We start from the raw sequence: 24,709 nt of genomic DNA on the forward strand, positions 1-24,709 counted from the left end.
TCCGGCACTTTCAAACCTCTGCCATGACCACAGTAGGATACAGGACATTGGCTGGGTGGAGGGGACAGAGAGATGGAGGGAGACGTGGTGCAAACTGAAGCCGGGTTGTGGAGCTCCCTCAGCAGCCCCCAATACCACAGGCCGAGTTTGTAAAAATGATTGAACTAGTCCGGTCTTCTAATTTTACAGACCAGGGAAAGGGTGCTTTTACGTGACTAGTTCAAGGTCTCACACCAGTGGTGGAAAGGGGAAAGGACTCAGACGCGCCTCCCCTTCACAGGACCTTCCCCAACTCCAGCCGCCTCTGAGTCCCTTCCAAGCATCCCGCATCCCTGATGCCGTGGAATTAGGAATTTCACTAAGCAAGACCCACCACGGTTTAACGTCCCTGTGTCCCCAGGGAGCATTCTTACACCAAGCAGGGCTGGGCGCCCGGCGGCTCAGTTGGTTAAGCCTCAGACTCTCCATCTGGGCTCAGGCCACGATCTCAGGGCCCTGAGAGGGAGCCGCAGGCTGCAGGTGCTGGGCGTGGAGCCTGCTTGGGGTTCTCTCTCCCTCTGCCCCTCCCCGCCAATGCATCAACTAATAAAAGTAAAGTTGTTTACGGGGAAAATTTGATGAACTGCGATAAACGGAGCCACGTGACAAAGCTCTGCCGGGAGATGCTGGTTTTCTCCGCGGTTCCTGGCGGAGGAGGGCGCCTGTCACCGTGAACACCGCGACCCGGAGCGGGGGTCAGCGGCGGGCGGCTGCGGAGCCCCGGCAGTTCGTGCGGACGGCGCCCGTGCAGCTGCTCCGGCCGAGCTCTCCGCCCCGGCGACGGCTGCTCCGAGGGGCCGCCAGCCCCGCGCGCGATCGGGTCCGCCTCTAGCTCCGCGCCCCCCGCCCCGCTCCGGGCCCGCGTCTCTCCCGCAGCTTCGCATCAACGGTTCCGACCCGGCAGGTGCCCGCAAGGGCCTGGTGAGCCTACGGACACCCCGGACGACTGCCCCGGAGGCTGAGCACTCGCCCCCGCAAGCCGCCCCCGAGGGGCGCCCCGCTCAGGCCGCCCGTGCGCGCCCCGCGCTTCCTTCCCCGTCTCTGGGCGCGGGACTGGCGCGGCGTCGCTGCCAAAGCTGTTGTCGCGTCCCGCGGGGACGAGCCCCTCGGCCGCCCCCGGGCTGCAGGTTGGCCGGAAGCGGAACACGCCGAACCCCCGAGAGGACGCGCGCAGGCCCGTTTCCGCGGCAACCGGGCAGGCCAGAGAAACGCCCCGCAGCCGGCCTCGCGGGCGGCGGCGCCTCTATGGTGCGGGCGGGCGTCTCTATGGTACGGGCGGCCTAGAGAGGCCGGCCTGCAGCTTCCGGGAAGATGGCGGCGCGCAGCCCGGAGGACGCACGTGTTCGCGCGGAGGGCCCCGGCGCTGACGGTAAGCGGCGACCGCCTCCGGACGGTGGCGGTCGGAGGCCGGGCTCGGGAGTGAAGGCGGAGTCAGGACAGTAGCCGCACCGGGTGGAGTTGCAGCAGGAGAGACGAGAGACCGGGGAGGGGGGCCTGTGGAGCCGCGGTCTGAAGAGTGACCCCGGCCGCTTTAACGTGAGAAAACTCGGGTTGACCCGAGAGCAGGTGGCTCCCGACGCGCGCTCGCAGCCTTCGCGACCCTGCGGCCTGGGGCCTCGTAGCTTCCGTCCGCAGTGTCCGCGGCCGGTCGGGCACGCCCCCGGGTCGCACCGGCTGAGGCGTTCTCGCCGGCCTTGAGCGCGCGGGGTCAGAGAACGACGGCCGGCGCCGATTCAGGGCGTGCGGATTCCGGTGACCGGGCGGTCAGCCGTAGGCCAGGGAGCGCGCGCGGCTCCGCGAGGCCGAGGGGTCATTCACACCAGTCCTGGGATCCTGGATCCTCTACTGTCGGCTGTTGGGTTTGGGCAAGGAGTAAACGCTTTTCTGTCGGGACTCTCAAGGAATCGGGTTTTTGGGTCATCGCCCCTCACCGTAGACCCGTGAACAGAAATGGAAGTCATCCTGAATTTGCCGCTCTTCAGTCCCGGAGCCGGTATCCTGACCTGCGCCGAGGGCAGACGCTTAACGGACTGAGCCAGGAAGGCGCCTTATCATAAATCATCTTTATACAAGTTAACTTTCAGTGAGTCAGCAGCGGTGGCCCCAAGTTTTGTGTGTCTTGTGTGATAAGCCAGTCTGACCATTTCAGAGGCAGATTTAGTGTCTAAGCCGGATAATGCCATTATCTGGTTCCAAACGGAGGAGCACCTGTGCCACGATAAAGAAATGCTGCTGGTAACTGTGGCGTGGTAGGAAGAGGCCACGGTGGAGGCGCGTAGGCAGCCTGGGCTTGTTTTCCAGCTCCCCTCTCTTCCCTAGCTCTGTGACCCGGGCTTTGTTTTCTTTGTAAATTAAAGATGTTAGCCACCCACAGGACGATCAGCATTAAATAAGACACAACAACAATACATGGAATCAACCTGTTATGTATGAAATGCTCGGTAAGGGCACCCTTCGTCTTTTTTTTTTTTTAGATTTTATTTATTTATTTGAGAGACCACAAGTAGGCAGAGAGGCAGGCAGAGAGAGAGAGGGAAGCAGGCTCCCTGCTGAGCAGAGAGCCCGATGCGGGGCTGGATCCCAGGACCCCGAGATCACGACCCGAGCCGAAGGCAGAAGCTTAACCCACTGATCCACCCAGGGGCCTCAAGGGTACCCTTCCTAAGCTAGACAGTTTTAAAAAGGGTGTTGCAGCAAGATTGAAGACGGGCAGCGAGGAAGAGTCGCGGAGCCCCCACACTTGAGAGTATCGTGAGTGCTGGAGCGTGGTTGTGAGATACGGCTCCCTTCAGTATTCTCACGACTCAGGCTAAAGATCCCTTATTGCTTTGGTTTTGTGTGGCAGTGAGTTGCAGGGGCTGTCACCACGTGGCGGGAAAGAGCGGGACTCCAAGGGCGGGCCGTCTGGCTCAGTTGCTACACATCCTAGCTGTGTGACCCAGAGCAAGTCACACTTTCTCTTTGTAAAGGAGGAATGCTATTTTCCCGGATGGAACGTTCCAGAACGCCTCCTGAGCTGGGAGAATTAAATGAAGTAATCACGTGATGAGCAGTCTGTAAACTTAGGTGTTACTAGTTACACCAATCCTGCTTGACTTGTGGACATGCTGATGGTCTCTCTGGGGTCAGACAGGAGGCCCCCCCCCCCCCCAGCAAAGACCAGGCCTTCTTCCTCTGTCTCTGCCCCAAGTTCAGAAAAGAATTTTTAGGAGAGCAGTCAGGCTGGAGCTGATGGATGATTTGGGCGCTTTCTCCTTTTCTCTTGAAGGGGTGATGACAGCGTCTTCTCCTGTGAGGGACTGAGAATCGGGACTCTTGTCTCACCATGAGCATCACCCCAGAGGTCAAGAGTCATGGGATGAAGTTTGCTGAGAAACAGCTGCTGAAGCATGGATGGACGCAAGGTCAGCCCTGGGGGGCCCCTCCACGTCCCCCCTGCTCCCTGCTCGAGCCCAGGGGAGCAGCTTCCTCCTGGGCCATCCATAAGTAGTCCGTTCAGCTGGAGGGGGAAAGCCAGTTTAAAGGGAAATTGCAGAAGAAAATTTCTGACTTTTCCAGAAAAGGGGTGAGTGGAAGAAATGTGACCGCGGGTCGTGAGAAAGAAGTGTTTGGGAGGACTGGGGGGGAATAAGGGTCGCGGCCTCTGTCCTGAAACAATCACGAGGGAGAGACGGCTCGGGCGCAGACAAAGGCAGGGACACTGCATGGAGAGGCGCCGGCAGGAGGGGGACTGGAGGGTGTCCCCAGTGCTCCGTGTGCGTTGTGACAAGGAGTGGCATGTGTTCGTGCTGTGAGGGCTTGGGGCAGGCGGCACAATAAACCGGGTCACTCACTGTCCCGCAGGCAAAGGCCTGGGCCGGAAGGAGAATGGCATCACCCAGGCCCTCAAGGTGACACTGAAGCAGGACACTCATGGGGTAAGACTGGGCAGGCTGAGGGAGGTCTGTGTGGCTGGAGAAGGGGACCCCAGGGACAGAGCAGGGACCGGTCCTCGGAGTTCATACTTCTCCCTCTGGCAGGTGGGACATGACCCTGCCAAGGAGTTCACAGACCACTGGTGGAATGAGCTGTTCAACAGGACTGCAGCCGGCCTGGTTGTGGAAACCGGGCAGGTACGGGGAGCTGATCGATGGGCGAGTGGACGTGGAGGTCTGGGACGTGTGGGGTGCGGGGCACACCACGTCCCCCACTCACTGGTACCTCCCCACAGGATGGAGTACGGCTAAGGCATCTCTCTAAGGAGACCACCCGTTGTAGTCGTCCCAAGCCCAACATGCTGTATCAGAAGTTTGTGAAGGTGCGAGGGGCTCGGGTCCATCCTTTTTCCTTCCCTGGTCCCCTCGGCCTGAACCGTTGCTTCACATGCCTCCTTCGCTCTTCTGGAACTATCCTAACATTGTCAGACGTCACTTGCTTAGATAGCAGACCCGCGACCAGAATTAGACTTTCAGATCCCATGGGCCTGGGGATGGGGCCTGGGTGGTGGGGCACGGGCAGCCGCCAGAGCAGGGCAGGAGGGGAGGTCCAGTGCAGAGGACTTAGAAGCCAGAGGAGACCCGACAGGTTATCTGACCCCATCCCACTCCCACTCCCGGTCCACAGCCACCTGGTGCATGCTAGGGCTCTCCGTGTTCTGCAGCAAGCCTTCCCGTTTCTCCCCATCCCCGAGGCCTTCCTCTCCTGCCGATTGCCGGCACAGCCTCCTACCCAGACCCCACCCGGTCTCACTGCCCAGCCCAGTCAGTTCACTGCCACAGCGGTCAGAGCGCTCTCGTAACGCCTTGCACTGGGGCTCTGGCTCGTCCCTGACCGAGGATGACCGTCCCGATGTTGTCTGGCTCCCCGGGGCCCTGCGGTCTTGTCCTGCTCTCACCGTTCTCGGGCCTCTGCCCTTGGGACAGGATCGGATTGTTTTGAAGGTGCCGCCTTCCACCTGCAGGTTTCTGCATGTGCTGGTCCCACTCGCGGCCGTTAGCGCGCCCTGCTGCCTTTCCCCCTTCACCTGCCCACTTGCGGTGGTCGTCGAGAGCGCACGGAGTTCCCGAAATGTCCCCAAACCCTGAAGTCGGAGCAGTATCCCTCCTCCAGCACAGGCAGCACTTGTGTTCTGTCCTCCACCCCCCGCATCGGCTCTTCTGGGCCAACTGGTCTCGTGCCTGTTCAGCTCCTGTCCCAGCCCGTTGGCCCAGAGTAGGTTCTCAGTCTTAGTTACAAGCACTGCGGGCAGGCGTGGGGAGGTGGCGAGCAGCACCATGGGATGACATCAGGGGACACCAGGACCCAGTGTCCACCCACGAGTGGGTGCCCAGAGCCCACCAGTGGGCTCCACCGCCACCACCCCTGCCCTGGCAGCCCACCTCCTGCTAGGGTGGAGGTACGCTGTGCCCCCCCCCCCCTCCGTGGGTCTCCAGGGAGCTATGTTGGGGCCTGGCAGATCGGCACCTGTGGCTGCCTGTTCTGGGTGGGGGGGCTTCCGGGAGGGAAGAGGGGTTGGCAGTGGTGTTGAGGGGGCTTTGTCCACCCCCATGATCGCTCCTTCTAGACGGCCACACTGACGTCAAGTGGGGAGAAGCCAGACAAGGACTTGGAGAGTCACAGTGATGACGACAACCAGGGACCCAAGCCTCCGAAGATGTGAGACCTCATTTTAGTGCTGGGGGCGTGTGGGAGGACAGAAAGGGCCAAGTCTCAGGCCTGACTGGGCTTCTTCGGGTGGAACTATGTCACACTAATCTTTGCTTCCCCTGCACCTAGAAAGTGCCAGGTCCTGAACAGGGACTCCGTGTTGAAGGGAGGTTTCGGAGGGCAGGAGAGGTCAGGCCTTTGCACGAGCTGTTTGTGATTCCTCATCTCCCCCCAACAGTCTGACCGATGAGATGCTGCTGCAGGCCTGCGAAGGGCGCACGGCACACAAGTAAGTGGCGGTCAGCTCCTTGGGGTCCCTTCTTTCCTTCCCATCGCAAGCCCTGGGGGGTGGCCTCTTCTGTACGCTTCTCACCCCAGGGAGGGGTCCCCCGCCTCCCTCCACCAGTGCTGCCTGCACCCGCAAGGACCAGGCCTGTTCACCCCGTACCTCGCTTTGAGCCGGGCCCTGTCTGTTTCAGGGCCGCTCGTCTCGGGATCACCATGAAGGCTAAGCTTGCCCGGTTGGAGGCCCAGGAGCAGGCGTTCCTGGCTCGTCTCAAAGGCCAGGACCCTGGGACGCCTCACCTACAGTCTGAGAGCAAGCCCCCCCAAAAAAAGAAGAAGAAAAAGAAGCAGAAAGAGAGAGATGCCATAGCAACAGCCAGGAGAGCAGAAGAAGAGTGTGGGGGAGACGCAAGCCAGGCTGACGGGAGAAGCAGGAAGAAGACCAGACAGAAGCCAGAAGCGGTGGGGGATGCGGACAGGGGGGCCGCACGGGCGAGTGGACCCGGAGAGCAGGAGAGCAGGGAACGAGCTGATGAGCGCCACAGGAAGAGAAAGAGGAGGCAGCACGGTGCAGAGGAGCCGGGGGTCCCAGATGGAGGGGCCGGAGGTCAGGAGGCTGAAGCCAGCGCTGGGACAGAGCAGGCAGAGAGCGGCACATGTGCCAAGCTGCGGCGCAGACACAAGAGACGGCGGCGGCCGGAGGAGGGGGATGTGCACGCAGAGGACGCAGTGCAGGGGGCTGCTGTGGACGGTGGGGCCTGGGAAGCAGCAAGCAGAGCGCACGGGGAGGGGAAGAGCAGGAAAAGCAAGAAGAGAAGACCACGGCCCCAGGAGGAGGAGGAGGATGTAAGGGATGAAGGGCATGAGGAGGGCGGCGGGGCTCGGGAGGCCGGGAGCGGGGCTCGCACCGGCCCAGGCAGCCGTGGCGAGCGGAGGCCGCGGGGACGAGCTGCTGCAGTCGGCGATGACGGAGAGTGAGACAGAAGCAGAACAGACTGTGAAGGGCAGGCCCATGTGGGGCTCCACGAACCCCCTTCTGAGGAGCTGCGGACTCGGACCGGAGTTGACCGGGTCTCCTGTGCCCTCCGGAGGAGGAGGCGGACCAGTGAACTCCAGCTGCTCAGAGCCGGGTGTGGGCAGCATCCCCTGAAGCTTCTAACCCAGAGAGGGAGAGCTCGGGCTGCGGGCAGACAGGGCCGCTGCAGACACAGGCCGCAGGCCGCCGGCCCCCCAGACTAGAGTAAACCACTCCGCGCCAGCCTGTGTGAGCTTCCTGCTTCTCCACTCCCAGCCGGGGAACCTCTGAATACAGCTCAGGGGTTCCTTGGACGCCTCCAAAGAAATTCCTTGTGTTCACCTCCCATAGTCTCGCCACCCTGCTGAGTGGGAGGGAAAAGCTCAGAGAACCTCCCTTGGGAGCTTGCTCAGCCTCTGGAAGTCCCTGTTTGTTGCACCCAAACGCCCCAGCTGCCTCCCTGGCCGGTTCTGACCCCAAGGAGAGGTGGCCCCGTGTCTGCCAGGTCGCACTCTGGCTCCCGCCGCCCGTCACCCATTACTGCCAGGAAAGCTCCCCAGATTCCGCGGGTCGGGAGGGGGCCACAAAGTCTTTATTGGGAGGAACAGCCGCCCGGCCCCCCTCACTGCAGACGGTAGACACACTCGGTGTCGGGGTAGGGCGGCAGATTCAGCTGGTACTTCTTTTCCAGAGCAGGTGGCACAAAGCGACCCCCCAGGTAGTGGTAGCGCCCAGTGAACTGGGTGGCCGACTTTTTGGGCGCTGTCAGGGAGATGAGCAAGTCTGGCTGGATCCCTCCGGAGTTCCCCTTCTCCACGTCCCACCCTGAGGAGAGGACGGTATTCAGGGAAAGCGGACGAGATCTGTCCCTCTTCGTGCCCTGCTCTACCCCCGGCCTGGAGTGGGAGGCCTGTGTCCCTGCTTGAGGAACCTGCGTCACGTCCTTGAAGCTCCATGGCCTCCTGGGCTTTGGTCGCTTGGATCCAACACATACGGGCAGTAGTCCTCAGCTCTGTTCCCGGGCCCTTTTGTGGGCCCACAAAGCTGTGTTCTGCCCCTTCAGACCAGCTTTAAGCTTGGTCTGAGCCTTGGGTCAAGGAGGAGGAGGCCGAGGGGCCTCCGGGCGGCCCCGCCCCCGCCCCCCAGCCTCCTTGGACCCAGCACCTGAGGGGATGTCGATGCTCGCGATGGGCACCGTGAGCCCATGCAGGACACTCAGGATGCTGCGGAACGGCTCCCGGACATCGCCTTTGAAGCTGAAGCCAAAGATGGCGTCCACGACCAGCTCGTACAGTTCGTCGATCAGCATGGGCTGTGGGGGGCAGGAAGGGGAGCAGGTCACAGCCCGCAGCCACAGGGGGCCCTTGGTGGGAGACGGCTGTGCCTTGCATGCACCACTCACAGAGGCACAACTAATGTCACTGATTTAGGAGGCATCTCGGGCCTAGACTTTAGTGCAAGCTGGTCACTGATTAGGTCAAGCTGAGCTTGCCCAGACAGGTCAGTTCTGAGGGCCTGCCGGACCCTGGGGAGGTACAGGGGGGACGGCCAGAGGCCAGGAGTCAGGACAAGCCTTTTTATTTTTTTTAAGATTTTATTTATCAGAGAGAGAGCGAGCGAGCACAGGCAGACAGAATGGCAGGCAGAGGCAGAGGGAGAAGCAGGCTCCCCACCGAGCAAGGAGCCCGATGCGGGACTCGATCCCAGGACTCTGGGATCATGACCTGAGCCTGAGGCAGCTGCTTAACCAACTGAACCACCCAGGGGTCCCAGGACAAGCCTTCTCTGCCCCATCCCAGTCTCTTCCGCTGTTGTGTTAAAAGCAAAGTTCTCACTTCACACCCCTAGTCTGTAGACTAAGGAGGGGGTTTAGGATGAGGCAGTTTACTGCTTACAGGTCCTGAGTTTAGCGGGAGAGCACTGACCGGGGAAGTGAAGGGAGAGGGGCTTCGGGGAAGGGGCAGGAGGGCACTGATGGAGCATGTCCACTGGCAGGGGCTCCCCCTACTCAAACAGCCCAGATCGGCACCCCCGCCCCCGCCTGCACGGAGTCCACCCTCCAGAGAGATCAGCGAGCGAGCTCGGCCCGGGAACAGGAGGCGCAGGAACCGGCGGTGTCTCGGGAAGGGGAGGACCCCACTGGAGCCACCTACCTCCGAGGGCATTTCACCAAGGAAAGGGATTTCCATTTTCTGACACTGGGTCACCAGCGCTGTGAAGAGCGGCTTGTTCGGCCTTTTGGGGTAGTAAACGGTTGGCTGGTAGCCCTGGAGGAAAGGACAAGCATCGTCCGAGCCCGGGTCCCGGAAGCCCCGCCGCCCGGGTCCTCGCCCACACACTCACGAAGAGCTTGAGGTGCCGCGCGCAGACCAGACCGTCTCCTCCGTTATTCCCGGGCCCGCAGATGACCAGGACGGCGGGGGGGCTCCGGGACATGGACTTGGGGGGATAGGCCTGGAGGCGGGGTCAGAGGGCAGTCAGGGGCGCTGGGCCGCCTCGCGCCAGCCCGGCCCGCTGTCCCCCGCCACTCGGCGGTGCCCAGGCCGCTGACCTTGGCGATGGCCGTGGCGCAGCTCAGCCCGGCCAGCTCCATTAGTTGGTCCACGCTGAACTGGTACTCGTTGAACAGCTCCTCGTCCACCGCCTGGGCCTCCTCCTGGCTGCGGACACCCCCAGCCTCAGTCCCGGCGCCCCGCGCGCGGCCCGTCCCCGCTCCCGCCCCCCGCGAGCCCGCCCCGGCCTCGCCTACCTCAGGTACTTCACCGCCGGGCTCGCCATGCCCGCCGACTCCCCGGGGCCGCCCGAGCGCGGCCGCCGCGTCCCCCACCACGCGGGCCCCGCACGGCAGGCGCCGGCCTGGCCCGGGACGCGCCGCAGATGGGAGCCGGCGGCCAGCAGCCCGAGCCCCAGCAGCGCCCGCAGCGCGGACATGGAGCTCGCCCGGCGCATGTGCGGCGCCGGCTCCGCCCCCCGGAAGCGGGGCCGCGGGGATCGCCCCGCCCCCCATGCCCGCAGACGCGGTGCCGCGCAGGCCGGGGGGCGGGTCCGCGCTGCGCGCAGTGTGTAGTGTTGGGTCGTCGGTGGCGGGGCGGGCAGCCCGGGGTCCTGCCCTAGCACTGCCCGGCTGAGTGGACGGGGCCCGCCGGTGTCCGCATCCCGTGAGCTCCCACTGCGACGGTGCGGGCACTCGCTAGGCCGGCCCGGAGCTCGGCTCCTCGCCGGCGCGGCCGGCGGTTCCCCGCTCCGCTGGCCGCGCGCGCTGCACGGTCCCTGCTAGAGGCACAGGCGCGGGTGGGAAGGGAGCCGGGCTTCGTTCAGGAAGCGGCGACCTGGGAGCAGGGAGGACCGGTACCCCAGGGCCAGCCTTCAGTCCGAGCGAGCCTGGAGCGTCTGAAGGGGGGGGCGCCAGAAGTGGGGGCTCGGTGCGGGAGAAGCCGGTGCCCGGGCGGTGAACCGCTCGTAAACACAAACCCCCCCCAGGCCTAGTGTTCCCCGGAGTCCCTTCGCGCCCTTTCGGAAAGGGGGTGTCCTGCTGCAGACCAAGGGACTTAGGTCGGCAAGCAAGGAGCACAGAGGCTTGAAAGTTAACCCCAAGGCCGTGTGGACTGCTGTTGGTGGTGAGGTTTGGGACCCCTGACCCAACCACATTAGCTGCCCCTGCCCACCTCTGCTTGCCAGCACAGCGCGGCCCGCTTCCCTGATACTCAGCGTTTACCCGCTTTATCAAGGTAGATAATACCTATGGTGGGGCACCTGGCCGGCTCCGTGGGAGGAACGTGCGGCCGGTGATCTCCAGGTCATGAGGGTGTAAAGATCACTTTTTATTTATTTATTTATTTATTTATTTATTTATTTATTTATTTATTATTTGACAGAAAGAGATCACAAGTAGGCAGAGAGGGAGGAGGAAGCAGGCTCCCTGCTGAGCAGAGAGCCCAATGCTGGGCTCAATTCCAGGACCCCGGGATCATGACCTGAGCCGAAGGCAGAGGCTTATCCCACCCAGGCGCCCCTTTATTTATTTTTGTTAAAGATTTTACTTTTAAGTAAACTCTACACCCAACATGGGGCTTGAACTCATGACCCTGAGATCAAGAGTCATAGGGTCTCCTGACTGAGCCATCCAGGGACCTCCTCAAGATTCTTCTCTAACACAGTGCGAAGCGTGTTTTTTGAGCATGTGCCCCGCGCTAACACGAATCAGCTCATTTTATCCTTGTGGCACCTCTGTCACTAGCCCCATGTTCCAGACTGAGAAAACTAAGCTCCAAGGTGTTGACTGACACGCCCAGCGACACCGTGACAACGGTCCACGCAGCTAGGGTCCAAGCAGCTTGAGCTGGTCTGTACTCTGAAGTATTATCTTGTAGGGTGCGGCCTTCCACCCGCGGGGAAGTAGGTAGAGCGCTGTCGCGGCTGACTTCATTCCGTCGCGATGTAGGAATAAAACAGGGACACGCACATACCCCACCACATGCCCAGAATTTATAAGACAGCCACTGGGGGGTGTCCTGAGGAAGGAGGAGCAGAAGACCGACTTCATCTTACCGCTGCCTTTCCGACTTCCAGAGTTTGCTTTGGGAAATGCCTTTAAAACCAGTTTAGGAAGGACACAGTGATCGCAGCCCTGCTGAGTTCCAGGTGCTTACCTATTTCACCCTGTCAGTCCTATGACCTGGCTTTATCCTCACATTATAGCACAGAGAAGTCAAGTAATTTTCCAAAGACCACACAGCTGGGGCGCCTGGGTGGCTCAGAGGGTTAAGGCCTCTGCCTTCAGCTCAGGTCATGATCTCAGGGTCCTGAGATCGAGCCCCGCATCGGGCTCTCTGCTCAGCAGGGAGCCTGCTTCCCTTCCTCTCTCTCTGCCTACTTGTGATCTCTGTCTGTCAAATAAATAAATAAAATCTTTGAAAAAAAAAAAAAAAGACCACACAGCTACGGGTTTCTGGGTGCCTCAGTTGTTGGGCGTCTGCCTTCTGCTCAGGTCATGGTCTCAGGGTCCTGGGATCGAGCCCCGCATCGGGCTCCGGCTGGAAGCCTGCTTCTTCTTCTCCCTCTTCCCCTGCTTGTGTTACCTCTTTCGCTGTCCCTCTCTCTTTCTGTCAAATAAATAAATAAAATCTTTTAAAAAAAAAAAAAAAGAACATACAGCTATTAAATGGTAGAGCTAATGACGGTTGATACAGCACTGGCCTGACTCAGTGTCAATATTCCCGTGTGGCAGGTGCTGCTACCTGTCCCCCAAAATCCATTCTCTTCTCTTCCTTTGGCAGCAGAACCCCTGAGTTGCATCTGGCCGCAGGGCTGCCCAGCTGAACACTACATTTCCCACTGTCCCTTGCAGCCGTGAGGCATGTACATGTGACTACATGCTGACCAATGAGGTCTGAGCAGAGGGGACGCGTGTTGGCCAGGTCCTCCCTTGCGGTGGGGGGGGGGGAGCTTATTTTCCCCACACTTCCTCTTTCCCTCCTGCCGGCTGGGAAGAAGGGCTCTGCTGCCGCCGAGCAGCCATTTTAGACCAGGGCAGGGGAAACCTGTGTGGGGGCCATGGGGCGTCCTGTGGACTCCCCGAGCTCCGCGAACCGGGGATGCTTTCAAGGGAGAGGATCAAATTTGTCTCTGTCCCTGTTTAAAGGCAGGGTATGTCGGGCTTTGTTAACAGGAGGTGGACCTGCGTCCCACACAAGACATCGTGAATGCCTGACGAGGTGCCAAGGAAGGTGAGCCGCCGTGTCCCCAGCCGCCTGTTCCATGTGCGGCACAGGCTAGGTCCCCGGCAGGCATTTTAACGGCTCCTCAAACTCTCAGGGTGAAATACTTCACAGTGTATAGAAGCCCTCTTCCCTGACACGAGCGAGAATGGGTTATTTCATTTCCATTTAAAAATGCATCCGTTTGCCATCTGTCAGAGTGCGGCCGGCGTCTTCTGGAGCCCAGGACCGGAGCTCTGTGACCCGAACCTCATTACGGGTCACCTGCACTTTCCAGGCTGCTTCCTGGAGGTGGAACAGTTAATGGCGTGTTTGAAGCAATCTGAGTGCAAAATTCATCTAGTTTTTTACTATTTTGCCCCAAAATGTGATCATCGTCTTGCTCACATCTCATTCACAGTAGTTTTTGAATTGACTCACCTTAATCAAGACTTCCAAGGATTCAGCTTCGTTTTCATACAAACAGGGCTTGTTTTCACACTTTGTTCATCAGTTTGTGTAATATTTAATTGAATCATGAGTTCCAAGAACACAGGCAGTCGGTGTGAGCACATTGGGTACCAACAAACGGGGTGGCAAGCCGCACGGCACTCGCCGAGGTGCTCCCCGGCCGGGTTTGAATCCTGGCTTCCCCGCTTCTCAGTTTTGTGTCCGGGAGGACACGCATGTTCTCCTCGTCTGTGAAAGGGGGTCGTCTGCCGTGAGAACTGCAGGAGAAAACCCTTGGGAAACGCTCAGAGCCGCGTGTGGTGGGCGCTGACTGAACCACACACTTTCCAAAATGTGGTGGCCGCTGGCGGCAGCGTCCGGCACACCTGAGGGGCTGTGTCCCCAGCCCGTGACTCTCGTGGGGGCGGTGCAGTCCATCTGTGGGCTGAGAAGTGTCCCTGTAGCATTTCAGCCCCATTTCCACTTCGAGAAGGTGGAGGTCTGGAGCGAGTCCATGACTGCAAAGCCTGCTGACCAAGATGTCACAGCTTTTAGAGCAGCGAGGCCTCGGCAGTCATGAGGTCTGGATCCAGAAGGAAAAAGGGGAAATTCACGGACCATTTTCCCTCCTTCTTTTGCCCGTTGAGTCCCAAACTCTCAACAAAGAACAAACGGAACACCTCAGTGCCCAGACTGCAAAGGCCCTGTTCAGCTGACAGAGTTGCCCTCTTTTTTTTTTTTTTTTTTTAAAGATTTACAGACAGAGATCACAAGCAGGCAGAGAGAGAGAGAGGAGGAAGCAGGCTCCCCGCCAAGCAGAGAGCCCAATGCAGGGCTCGATCCCAGGACCCCGGGATCATGACCTGAGCTGAAGGCAGAGGCTTTAACCCACTGAGCCACCCAGGTGCCCCCAGAGGTGCCCTCTTGCCAGTGGTGTTCCCTTGGGCGTCCATAGGGCACCGGACACCGGGGAAGAGCCTTGGTCCCAGAGACCACAGAGGCCACACTCAGGGCCGGCAGAGTGGGGTCACATGATCACACAGAAGCCAGACTCCGTGGGTCTCCTCTGACGGCTTCTTCTGGGGGCTTCCCTGGGCCAGCCCGACCACCTGCGGGAGGCAGGGCAGGGCTTGCTGGTGGGGTGCTGGAGAGAGGGCACAGGGCCGCCCGCCCTGGTGGCAGCTCCTGGCCCTCGCCTCCCTCCGCTGCTAGGCTCCGGGGCAGGAGGGGTAGGTTTGAGCGCACGCCCCCACCCCTGACCCTGTTTAGCTCAGCAGGATTGTCCCTTTCTGGGGGGGCTCCAGTCCGGCTGTGCAGGAGACAGGTTACACCCCAGGCTCTAGAGCTGGGTGACTGTTGTTCCCACGGTTCAAGGCCAAAGACAAAGAGGCTTCCCCAATCACTGGACCACATCTTCCCCCAGTTTGACCAGCGATCATGTTCTGTTAAAACCATCCAAAGTCACATCCGTTCCTACTCCTTTTATCCAATCTTCAGGCCTCCTTCCCTCCCCCACAGGGACCTACCTATTGGCTTGGGGGCCACTGGGTACCAGAATGCCAGGGTGCTCCTTTTGGAGGGGGCCTTGGCCTCCAAGCAGGAGTTGGGCCCCGGTTCTTGGACCTGGATGGAGAGGGACAGCCACATTCATCTGTTGCCTCTCTGGACCAAGAATCACATGGTGGGAAGAGAAAGCTTTGGGAGAAGAGCAGGGCGGTGGGGGCGGGATGCGCGCCCTGGTCACTGACAAGGAGGGTGCAGCAGAGCCTGCGCTCTGTACAGGACAGGTGTCCGGCGACAACTCGCCGCCTTCTGGAGGACACGCTACAAACAAAACAGGACATTCCACTCGGAATAGCGTGTAGCCAGGGACGCTGCCCGCAGAGGTCGGAGCCTCTTTTACCAGCAGAAGCAAACAGGGAGCTAGGACAAGATCAGCACCTGGTACCTGGCACGTCGCAGGCCTTCAGTAAAACCAGGTGCTCTAAGGTCCACAGTTCTAGAGGCTAGGAAAGCCGCGGAGGCCAGGGGGAGAGATGACTGCGGAAGGGGAAGCTGGACAGGGTCCTGAGACATGAACGGGACAGGAGCGGGACGGGGAGGGCTGGACGGCCTCAATGGCAGATCAGGGCCAGGGGCCCCTCGGGGAGCCGGAGGGGTTGGGACAGCGCTCCCATTTCCGGGGAGGAGGCACACAGCCGGGCGGGCCTGCTCCCACTCACACTCCAGTCTCTGCGCCCGAGACACCACAGGGACATCATCGGGAAGCGGCTGGTCCTCTGTCTCCTCCTGGCTCTCCATGCACTCTTCTTCTTCCCACCATCTCGAAGACCTGGAGGGGTGGGGAGCAGCAGGGAGAGAGGCACCAGGCCAGCCCCTCCTCCCTGGGGTGCCTGCAGACCCCAACCCCCCAGCCAGCGGCCGCCTGCCTCCAGCGCACCACCCCTCTCCCCCACCAACCCTGGAGCCCCAGCCTTGCCCCACTCACCTGTGTGGCACTTCTGCCCCACCCCTTCCCGCCCCGGCTGGGGGCCCTGCTGCCACCCCTGGAGCCTGGGTCCTCCCTGGCGCCGAAGTCTGGGAATGGTGGGAGCAAAGGGAACTGGCTAGGGGTGTATCTGCGAGTGTGTGTTCTCTGCACACGCCATGGCCCCCCAGACACACAGACGCGCTACAGACAGCCTGGGTCGTGCCACCCATGGGAGAGTGGAAATCCGTGGTGGGGTCTCGGCTAGTGACTCTCAAGGTAGAATCAGGCTCCCCATTATCAGGCCTGGCCAGAGCCTGGCCTCCACCTCCACCCTGCCTGGAGCCTGGGGGCGGGGGGGGGGGGGGGGGGGGGGGCAAAGTCCCAGAAGGCTGGTGGCCGCCAGTCCTCTACCCCGACCAGACTAATTTCATTTTGCTCGAAAATTATAAATACAGTGTCCTGGTCTTTAAGAGAAGACATAAAACTCCATTAAATATATAGAATAAATACCGAAGTACAATTTTAATTCCTGGAGGGGAGTTGGTTGCCTGAGAGCATCTCAGCAGAGACAGGGTTGGGGGGAGCCGGAGCGGGAGGGGGCGGTGAGACCTGCGCGGACGCGCGCGCAGCTCCGCCTCCGGGGACAGGCCCCCACCCGGAGCACTGCCCCACCCTGTGGCCTCGTGGAGAACTGCAGCCAGGGCCTTGCTTTCCACCCCCTCGGGGTCGGGCCTGGCATCCTTGATGGCACCTGACGCTCAGCTGCTGGGTCAGTTACCACTCAGCCAGACACCTGGCACAGCCCAGCGCTGGGAGATATGCCAGAATCCTCCGCCCACCTCCCCACCCTGGGTGTCCACGGAAAAGTGACCCGTGTCCCCTCGCCAGGCTCCCCTCTCCTACCCTGGGGCGGATGAACCCCCAGGGCCCAGGCAGCATCCCTGACGGGATCAGCTCTGCCTGGCACCCCCTCCTTCTCAGGGTGGCCTCTCCCCACCCCCAGGACCCTGTCCAGGGTCACCTCACCAGCGTGGACGTTGGGACAAGCCCAGCCTGCGCCAGGTGCGTCCTCATGACATCGGCCAGCTTGGCCACCAGCCGGTCCCGCACAGAGTCTGGCTCCTTCTGGAGAGAGGGTGGATAATGGGGGAATGGGGAGCGTCTGGGCTATGCGTCTGCAGACTGGGGAGGCAGGAAACCGGACAGGGCGGAGGGAGGGGGGCTCTGTCTTCCTTTCTCTTCTACCCCATCCCCACGCCCTCGCCTGGATCTTGCTACCGCCCGCCTGGAACTGTGAAGGGACAGGTTCTTCCTCACAGCAGAGTCCCGGGACCTAGCACACAGCGTGCCCGATGTGCGTTTGGTGAGTGGATGGAGTTGGCAAGGAGAGGACCGAATGCGGGACAGTCCGCAGACGAGGCTTGCGGGAGGCCTAGAGGGAGAGCCGGGTTCTGGGAGGGGTGGTCTCACCTGACTCCGGGCCAGCGCTTCCTTATAGTAGCGCAAGGCCTGGTCGTGCTGCCCCAGTCTGGCTGCCGCGGCCCCCAGTCCCTCGCAGGCCTGCCACTGCCCCTTCGTGTCCCCTGGGGAAGACAACCCGGAGGTCCTCTCTTGGGTCCCCACAGCACCGACCCTCCCTTCCAGAAGCCACCAGCCCCCGGGACCCCTGGCCTGGCCCCCTTGGCAAGCCACCTGCTAAGCCCTCACCGGTGTCCCGGGCGGCCTGGAGGGCATGCAGGTAGCTGTCTCGGGCGGCTCCGTGGTCCCCCAGCTGGCTCAGGGCGAACGCCAGGCCGCCGAAGCTTCGTCCCTGCTCCCGCCGTTGCCCCACCGAGCCTGACGACAGAGCCAGTCCCATTCCAAGAGGGGACCTTGACTGCTGAGACGTCGGCCAGCAGCCCCGGCAGGCACCCAGGAGTCGAGGCGCTCAGCCCCAGCACCCCTCCCCAAGGCACCACAGGGATGGCAGCTCCCCACAGCCAGCCTCTCCTCAGGCCTGAGTTTTGGCCAGAAGGCATCTCCACCTGCCCGCTGCCCCGGGAGACCTCCTCTCCCAGCCGGGGCTATGCCCTCTGCCCACTGCTGCCTTCCCAACCCCAGGCCTCGGCCTCGGAGCCCTCATCCCCCATCCTGTCCGCCTGCCCCATCTCCTGCACCACCAGCCCTCCCCTGGTTCTGGACATTCCGGCCCCATACCCCGCCCTAAAGGTCTGTCCACCTTGAGCCCCAGCTGGAGCCCCGCTGAGTCCCCATCCCCTTCCCCAGGCCTGGGTACCCACCATGCAGGTCAGCGGCCTTCTGGTGAAAGTCCCGAGCTTCCTGATGGTTGCCGAGGGCACTTTGGGCCGCCCCGAGGTTTCTCAGCACTGTGGCCTCCTCTCCTGGCCCCTGGCACAGGGGCAGGGCCCGCAGGAAGGCCTCTGCTGCTAGCGGGAACAGTTGGAGCTGGGAGTAGCTCAGGCCGAGGTCAACGAAGAGCGGCCCTGGAGGGCGTGGCCGGGGTCACGGGTAGCGGGGCCAGTTGCTGCTGATGCTGCCTCGGTACGGCCCCTGTGCCCCTCTCCCGGGGTCCTTCGCCCTTTCCCCGGCCCACAGAGAAGCCTCTGCCAGCACCCCACCTCTCAGAGCATCACTCGGTCTGAATGTCCCCAGACCCACACCTCCTCTGCCCGAAGGCCTCACCCAGCAGGCTGCTCTCAGGGCTCCTCTCTGCAAACCTCCGGCTCTCCTCCAGCACCTGCACCACTTCGGCCACCCCGTGCTGGCCGCTCTCCAGCATACACGCCGCCGCGGCCCCCGCGGCCAGGGCTGCGGCCTGGGGCTGCCCAGCTTGGGCATAGGCCTGGCTCGCCTCCTGCAGACACTGGGCCGCGAGCTCAGGCTGTCCCAGGGCCCGGTAGCAGGCTCCCATTTTTGCCTGGGCTTGTCCCTGGTCGCCGAGTGGCCGGTAGTGGCCCAGGGCCCTGCGGTACCAGGCCAAAGCTTGAGGCAGCTTGCCCAGGGCCTCGTAGGCCAAAGCCACGTTGAAACACTGGTCTCCATGACCTCTGCCCTGTGCCTTCTCTGCAGGCTGGGCTCTCAGCAGCAGCTCCAGGCCCCTAGCTGGGTCCCCAGTCTCCACATAGGCGGCCCCCAGGTTGAAGGCACAGGCCCGGAAAACAGGGGTGTCCTGAGTTTGTGGGGGCTCAGAGGCCAGGACGAAGGCCCTCTGGAAGCAGGTCAAGGCTTCATGGTTCCGGCCAGCCTGTAGGGCTCCATGGCCAGCCCTGGTGAGGGCTTGGATGTTGGCCTCCTGCTGGGGCCGCTTTCTCCTCTTCTTCTTCTTGGAGCTCGAGGGTTCAGGCTCAGGCCCTCGGGGCGCAGCCTCAGGGTTGGAGAAAGACATGGTGCTGACAGTGGGGAGCAGAAGGGTCAGTATGTCACCCTTGCCTTCCTCCAAAGCAGGATCCCTCCAGGGTGATTCGGCCCTACTCCTGCCCTACTATCACCTCGGGGTGTCAAGGCCTTCTGTCGTCGTACTTTGCCTCAGCGACCGTCCCGGGGCCCCATCAAGCCTTCCTCTCATGTCCCAACTCATTCTTAGTTCTTCGGAACTAAGTAACAGTGCCCTCCAGAAAGCCTCCCCCCTCGACCGTCTGGGTCCTTCTGGACTCCCAGAGCACCTAGGCCTGTGTCCTTCACGGCGTCTGGGTTAAAGTTGCTGACTTTCTTGTCTGTCTCTCCTGCTAGATCAGGGGAGATCTGAAGGGGCCGGCACAGACCACGTTCTCCATAAATGTTCACGGACCGAGATGGACACAACGATGTGAGCGCACCTTACACCCCTGAGCTGTGCGCTGGGAACCGGCTTAACGAGGGGAAAGCCATGTAACAAACGTGTTGCCTACATGTTCCCACGCCCACACGATCCTCACTGAGGGAGCGAAGGAGCAGACCGAAGAACATGCGGGGCCTCTGCCCATCGCCGCTTCCATGCTGCTCCTCCCCGGACACCCAGCCACTCACAAGGACAGGTGCTCCTGCTGCCTGATCCCAAGGTGTAGATCAAGCCAGCCGTCGGGGAGCGCCTGCTGCATACTCGGGGAGCGCCTGCGGCATACAAGCAGCCGCCGGGCGCCAGGGGCACGGAGCTGAACGGGCTAGTGAGTTGGCAAGGAGGCAGCTTGGCTGGCAGAACGCTGTCTCTCCCTTCACTGCCCACACCCTCTCAGGGGACCTCTTTCCCCATGGCCGGCTAGTCCTGGTCCCCCAGCACCCTGCGGTGGCGTCAAATATGCTTTTCCCCACCAGGATCTCACCTCTCCCCTGGAAAGGCGAAGGAAGCCTTTTCCTGAGCTCTCCTTCCAGGGGCCGGAGAAAGGCGTGGCAGAGGCTCCGCCTGGGCTCTCAGCCCCTCTCCTCTCCTTTGTCACTCCCCCTCTTTTCTGAGAGAGGCAGGCAAAGGTGATCCTCCTTTTAAGGAAATTCCCCGTGACCAAGAACACCTGGGAATCTTGCCTTCAAGGGCCTCATCCGTGGGGCGTGCCTAGCTACCCCCCACCAGGCCTTGGGGCCCCAGCCACGGGATGCCTTACCTCCCTCGATTTCTCTGCGGCTGGCCTTCTGGAATGGTCCCTCTGGCTTGGGTTACCTGGCCAAGCTCTGAGCTCAGAGCCCTGGGGTTACCAGACAACCAGGTACCGCCCTCCACTCCTAGGAATGTTTTGATGGACAGCTCAGGTGCCCTCTCCTGGTGCTGCGCCACTGACAGCAGTCAGGGTCCGCTCGGTGGCATTCCATTGCCCCTCCTGTCCCCCTCACCCCTGCACACACCCCTCACGCCCCTCCCTGCAAGCAAGGACTCAAAGCGTGCTGGCTTGTTACCAGTTATGACCTCAGGGATGCTCTGTCCTGTACTGTCACTCTCTGGAGGAGGGGACCAGGCTCAGGAAGCAGGTGGGACCACCCCGAGGTCACAGAGCAGTGGTGGAGCTGGGATCAGAACCCGGAGTCTCTGATTCTGGGCTAATCAGCCTCGGATTCTTTCCAGTGCACTGTGACTGCACGCTTTAATGAGGCCTGGACTGCTCTAGAAGTGAACCCTTCCACAAGCACACAGACACGCGCACTGGTACATTTCACATTTGGGAGTGGGGTTAAAGTTGATGATCAGGAAGGGCCTGGAGATCAGAAGAGTCTCTTTGCATTCCCAGTCCTTTTCCCAGCTCCGCTGATCTGCAACCTCCATGTTCTGCTTAATGAGAGGACAGCAGGCCCCAGGACGACAGGTGCCTGCGGGGCTACCCCAAGCAGGGTGGCCTGCAGCAGAAAGAAAACACCCTCATTTCCTGGCGGAGAGGTCTCTTTTAAGTAAAGAGGCCTTTGCCAGAAACAAAATTACCAGGAAGCCACTGCCCCCCACTCCCGCACTGGGCAGCCTTTGCTGAGGGCCTGTGTGGTGCTGGGTGCCACATATGGGGCCCACGGCCAAAGCAGGCTTTCTCGGCCGCCACCGCTCCTGCCTACAGGCTGGCCTCCAGGATGCCACCAGAGCCTGCCCAGGGCCAAACAGGCAGCTCAGGCCGTGGCCACTCAGCAGGCTTCCTTTAAGAGAAAAGCTTGGGGAGGAGGCAGGGACTGAAACTATGCTTGCCAAGTTCCGCTGACCTCTCCATGTCCTAGGGACCCTTTCTGAATCACCTGCTTGTTTGATTTCCACTTTAGGTGACGTATCCTTGCCACTGTCTCCTCACTTGGCCTCCAGGCTCCACTGTGTCCTGGATCCTTCTCTTCCCTGCTCTCCTTTGCTGCCTGTCCACCCTTGAATGCAAACAGACCCCACCCGTCTGCCCTTTGTGTAGACACTTCCATGAACGCTCCAATTAGTCCTCTGACTTTCCTACTAATGATAAGCCTGTCATTTCTAAAATTAGATTCTAGACTCGGCTCGTCCATGTGAAATTTCTGTACCCCCCCATCCCCCCATCCCCCGTTCCTGGCGTCAGCTGGAACCATGGGAGGCATCCTTGACCCTGTACTTGGTCCTATTGGTTCGACCTCTGAGCCCTCTCCCCATACTATTAACACTCAGTGCGTGTCATTGCCGCGTGTGGTCCCTAACGCCGCTCTGCAAGAAATACTCTCCTGCGGCCCTGATTCCGGCGCCTGTTGCACTGGGATGGTGGAGACAACGTGAGTCAGCTGGGTTGGCCCCTCCTTTCTGCCACGGCGGAGGCCAAGTTGGAGGGAGTATGAGATGTTAAGACTTGAGAGGGAAGGCCCGTTGGGTCCTTAGCCGTCTCCTTACTATCGTCTTGGGCCCCGAGCCCAAGTGGAAGAGGGGGTAACTCATCCGGGCACCTCCTTTCTGGCTGGGTTGGGGGTTTCTGTATATAAGGGCCTCATTACAGCTCTGTTCCCTGTGAGGGTCCGGCTGCCCGGGTCCTTCCCGGAAAGCAGGGAGTGGGACCTCTATCAGCAGGCGTCTAGGTTCTCACCACTTCCCAGCGTGGAGGGCAAAGGAGTGCGGTTCTTGCCTCAGGGAGCACCCACGCTCCCCACGTCTCCCACCATTTTGTCTCGACTCTGAGTCGCTTCTGCTCTTCTGAAGGTTTGGAGATTTTCTGTTGTCTGCCCCTTCAAGTCTCTCGCCTGGGGCTAGGAGCCTAGGCTGCCTTGCCGCCTGACTGGGCATTGGTGGGTGGGGGCGGGCAGGGCAAAATGGAAGCTGCCAGAGGGGGACGCTGACTCCACGATATGGCAGAAAGCTGTCATGATGGTGTCTACTAGTTCAGACCTCACTATCTCTCGCCCGCACTGCCGCCGCCCGCTCTCAGGTGCCCTCTGCCCCAGCTTCACCCTGCTCAGAGCTCCTCTGCAGAAAGAATCTTTATAACATGCAAACAGTGTACAGTGTTCTTTGGCTCCTGGCTGTTCCCTGGCTCTTCCCCGGCGCCATCCCGAGGCCTCCGCCTGCGCCACTGCAGCCCGGCCGGGGAGGGGGGGCGGTGAGGGGGGGGCCCTCCAGGCTCTCTTCGTCCCTCTCCCTCTGTACAACCACACTCGCTTGTCATTTCCCGAACTCCCTCCGCACTCCTGCAGGTGCTGTTTCACTGACTGAAATGCCTCTCTCCTGTGGCCTGATGAATTCTTGCTCCCTTTCCAACCCAGATCAGCTGCCGCCTCCACTAGGAAGTCTTCCTGTCCTTCACTGCCCTTAACCTCATTACCGCAGTGACCTCATCCCTCGGAATATCCCCGATCTCTGATGTGGTTGACTCTATGACCGTCACTCAGTCCAGAACAGCAGCTTTAGGGCATGAATTATACTGACTTTTTAAAGGATTGTATTGTTGTTGTTTTTTAAAGATTTTATTCATTTATTTGACAGAGATCACAAGTAGGCAAAGAGGCGGGGGTGTTGGGGTGGTGGTGGTGAAGCAGGCTCCCCGCTGAAACTATGACCCGAGCAGAAGGCAGAGGCTTAGCCCACGGAGCCACCCAGGCGCCCCTAAAAATCGTGTTGTTTTTTTAAAGCACCCTGTGCACCCGCCGAGGGGCTCGAACCTACGACCCCCCAGGTCAGGAGCGGCGCGCGCTACCGACTGACCCAGACACGTGCCCCCAGTTCGGCTGCTTTCCCTCCGCATCCACACTTTCCAGTTCCCTGCAAGGTGGCCTGCACGTTTACAGGAGCCAAGAAGGCTAGGGGAGGCGCAGCGGGGTTCAGGGGAGCATGAGGGGGAAACGAGGGAGGCCAGGGCAGCCGAGGAGCCCTACAGGAACCGCAGCAGCCCCCCGCGCGGCAGAGCCCAGCGCGGACCCCGTGGCCCCCGCAGCCACCACCTCCGCACCCGGCGGCGCGGCTGCGCCTGCGCCGCCCGGAACTACAAATCCCAGCGGCCCCCGCGACTCGGGCCGGAAGTGCTGTCCAGCTGCGGCGACGGGGAGGGCGGCGGCCCGGCGGCGGGAGATTCAAACCTGGAAGGAGGAGGAACATGGAGCGGCGGAGAGCGGGCGCGGGCCCCGCGCTGTGTGAGTGCAGAGCCGGCCGAGGAGGGCGGCGGGCCTGCGCCAGTCGGGTCTCGGGCGGGCTCGGGTGGAGGCGGGAGCGGCGAGACGCCCGACGCCGCCGCGCTTCAGGGCGTCCAGGGTTTGCTCCGGCGCCCGCGAGTCCGGGGTCCGGGCGGCGGGGGGGGCCCGGGCGGCGGGGGGGTCCCGGGCGGCGGGGGGGGGGCCCGGGCGGCGGGGGGGTCCCGGGCGGCCCCACCAGAAGGCAGCAGTGCCGGGCGACAGGCGTGCTGGCCGAGCGCCGCCGCCGACGGGACGCCCGGAGCGCTCGGCTTCGCGGGTGCCGAGACGGTGCGGAGACCGCGGGGCGGGCCGGGGAGCCCTTCGGGGCTCGCTCCTCGGCCGTGTCCCGCGGCTTCAGCTCCGGGGGTCGGGCCGGGGCCCCTGGCCCGCGTCTGCAACAGCACCGCTTCTCCGCTGCCCCGGGGGATCAGGCGGTGGCCTAAGGGCCGCATTTGCAGAAGCGCCGCTGTCGAGAGAGGCTGGGGCCGGGTCGGCGGCCGGGAGGCTGCTGCCTGACCTCCGCGCCGAAGGCCACATCTCTCCGCTCTCCGGCCAGCGGGGTCCGGAAACTGAGGCCGCGTTCAGGATCTGTTGAAGCAGAGCTAGTTCTGGACCCCAGAAGCCGGAGGACTGATGGTTTTCACGACTGTGTGTGTGTGTGTGCGCGCAAACCTCTGCGCATCTCACACAGCCCTCGGCTCATGACTGGGTGACGGCATCTGCTCCCCCGTTTATTTTCCGTGCTTAGCAACCAGCAACGTTCCTTGTACACACCCTGAAGGCACTGATGGGTTTCCCACAGTGGGCGGGTGCTGTCGGCTCTGACCTAGACGGGTGTGTGTGTGTGTGCGTGCCTGTGTGTTAACGTGCTTAACTGCCGGGTCCAGTAAGCCCTGCCCCTCGTCCAGGTCACGTTGCTGGATATGCAGTGTAAGGTGAAGAACCGGACTGACTTCGAGTGTTGGGTCCAAGACAGAGTTGTCTCTCCTCAAGTCCTCTGTGTTTGTTTCGTGTGTGTGTGTACAAAGTTCTCTCACCCTGCTTGATTTTTTTTTTTTAAGATTTTATTTATTTATT

At 61.6% G+C, this 24,709-nt stretch overlaps 4 protein-coding genes across 9 annotated transcripts in view; 2 read left to right on the forward strand and 2 right to left on the reverse strand.

Annotated features, from left to right (window-relative positions):
* Nucleotides 1-790: 790 nt before the first annotated feature.
* Nucleotides 791-7,207, forward strand: GPATCH4 (G-patch domain containing 4). 5 transcript variants are annotated; one of them, XM_004778492.3, is made up of 9 exons: nt 791-1,408; nt 1,941-2,122; nt 3,308-3,443; nt 3,883-3,956; nt 4,059-4,151; nt 4,250-4,336; nt 5,582-5,673; nt 5,903-5,953; nt 6,144-7,207. In XM_004778492.3, the coding sequence occupies exons 3-9, from the start codon at nt 3,365-3,367 to the stop codon at nt 6,925-6,927; spliced, it is 1,260 nt and encodes a 419-aa protein (XP_004778549.1). In that variant the 5' UTR covers nt 791-1,408; nt 1,941-2,122; nt 3,308-3,364; the 3' UTR covers nt 6,928-7,207. The 5 variants fall into 5 exon arrangements, with proteins under 5 accessions (XP_004778549.1, XP_004778550.1, XP_004778547.1 ...); XM_004778493.3 differs by having other exon boundaries at nt 1,976-2,122; XM_004778490.3 differs by lacking the exon at nt 1,941-2,122 and having other exon boundaries at nt 792-1,408.
* A 327-nt stretch (nt 7,208-7,534) lies between these two features.
* Nucleotides 7,535-9,928, reverse strand: NAXE (NAD(P)HX epimerase). Its single transcript, XM_045086728.1, has 6 exons — nt 9,714-9,928; nt 9,516-9,624; nt 9,308-9,418; nt 9,118-9,231; nt 8,129-8,276; nt 7,535-7,789 (listed from the first exon to the last, which is right to left on the reverse strand). The coding sequence occupies exons 1-6, from the start codon at nt 9,911-9,913 to the stop codon at nt 7,587-7,589; spliced, it is 885 nt and encodes a 294-aa protein (XP_044942663.1). The 5' UTR covers nt 9,914-9,928; the 3' UTR covers nt 7,535-7,586.
* Nucleotides 9,929-12,210: 2,282 nt separating this feature from the next.
* Nucleotides 12,211-20,233, reverse strand: TTC24 (tetratricopeptide repeat domain 24). 2 transcript variants are annotated; one of them, XM_013048943.2, is made up of 10 exons: nt 20,155-20,233; nt 18,263-18,969; nt 17,860-18,063; nt 17,288-17,416; nt 17,051-17,163; nt 16,607-16,705; nt 15,599-15,687; nt 15,333-15,442; nt 14,637-14,733; nt 12,211-14,219 (listed from the first exon to the last, which is right to left on the reverse strand). In XM_013048943.2, exons 2-10 carry the CDS (start codon nt 18,963-18,965, stop codon nt 14,138-14,140), a joined length of 1,626 nt encoding a protein of 541 aa, XP_012904397.1. In that variant the 5' UTR covers nt 18,966-18,969; nt 20,155-20,233; the 3' UTR covers nt 12,211-14,137. The 2 variants fall into 2 exon arrangements, with proteins under 2 accessions (XP_012904397.1, XP_044942664.1); XM_045086729.1 differs by lacking the exon at nt 17,288-17,416.
* A 2,803-nt stretch (nt 20,234-23,036) lies between these two features.
* Nucleotides 23,037-24,709, forward strand: part of IQGAP3 (IQ motif containing GTPase activating protein 3) — a 34,404-nt gene continuing 32,731 nt past the window's right edge. The window contains exon 1 of the mRNA XM_045086730.1: nt 23,037-23,593. Within this exon, the coding sequence (XP_044942665.1) occupies nt 23,557-23,593 (37 nt within the window). The 5' untranslated portion in view covers nt 23,037-23,556. The remainder of the gene's footprint in view (nt 23,594-24,709) is intronic.

Source organism: Mustela putorius, unplaced genomic scaffold (genome assembly GCF_011764305.1).
Source record: "Mustela putorius furo isolate JIRA1106 unplaced genomic scaffold, ASM1176430v1.1 tig00000997_pilon_pilon_pilon, whole genome shotgun sequence".
NCBI lineage: Eukaryota > Metazoa > Chordata > Mammalia > Carnivora > Mustelidae > Mustela > Mustela putorius.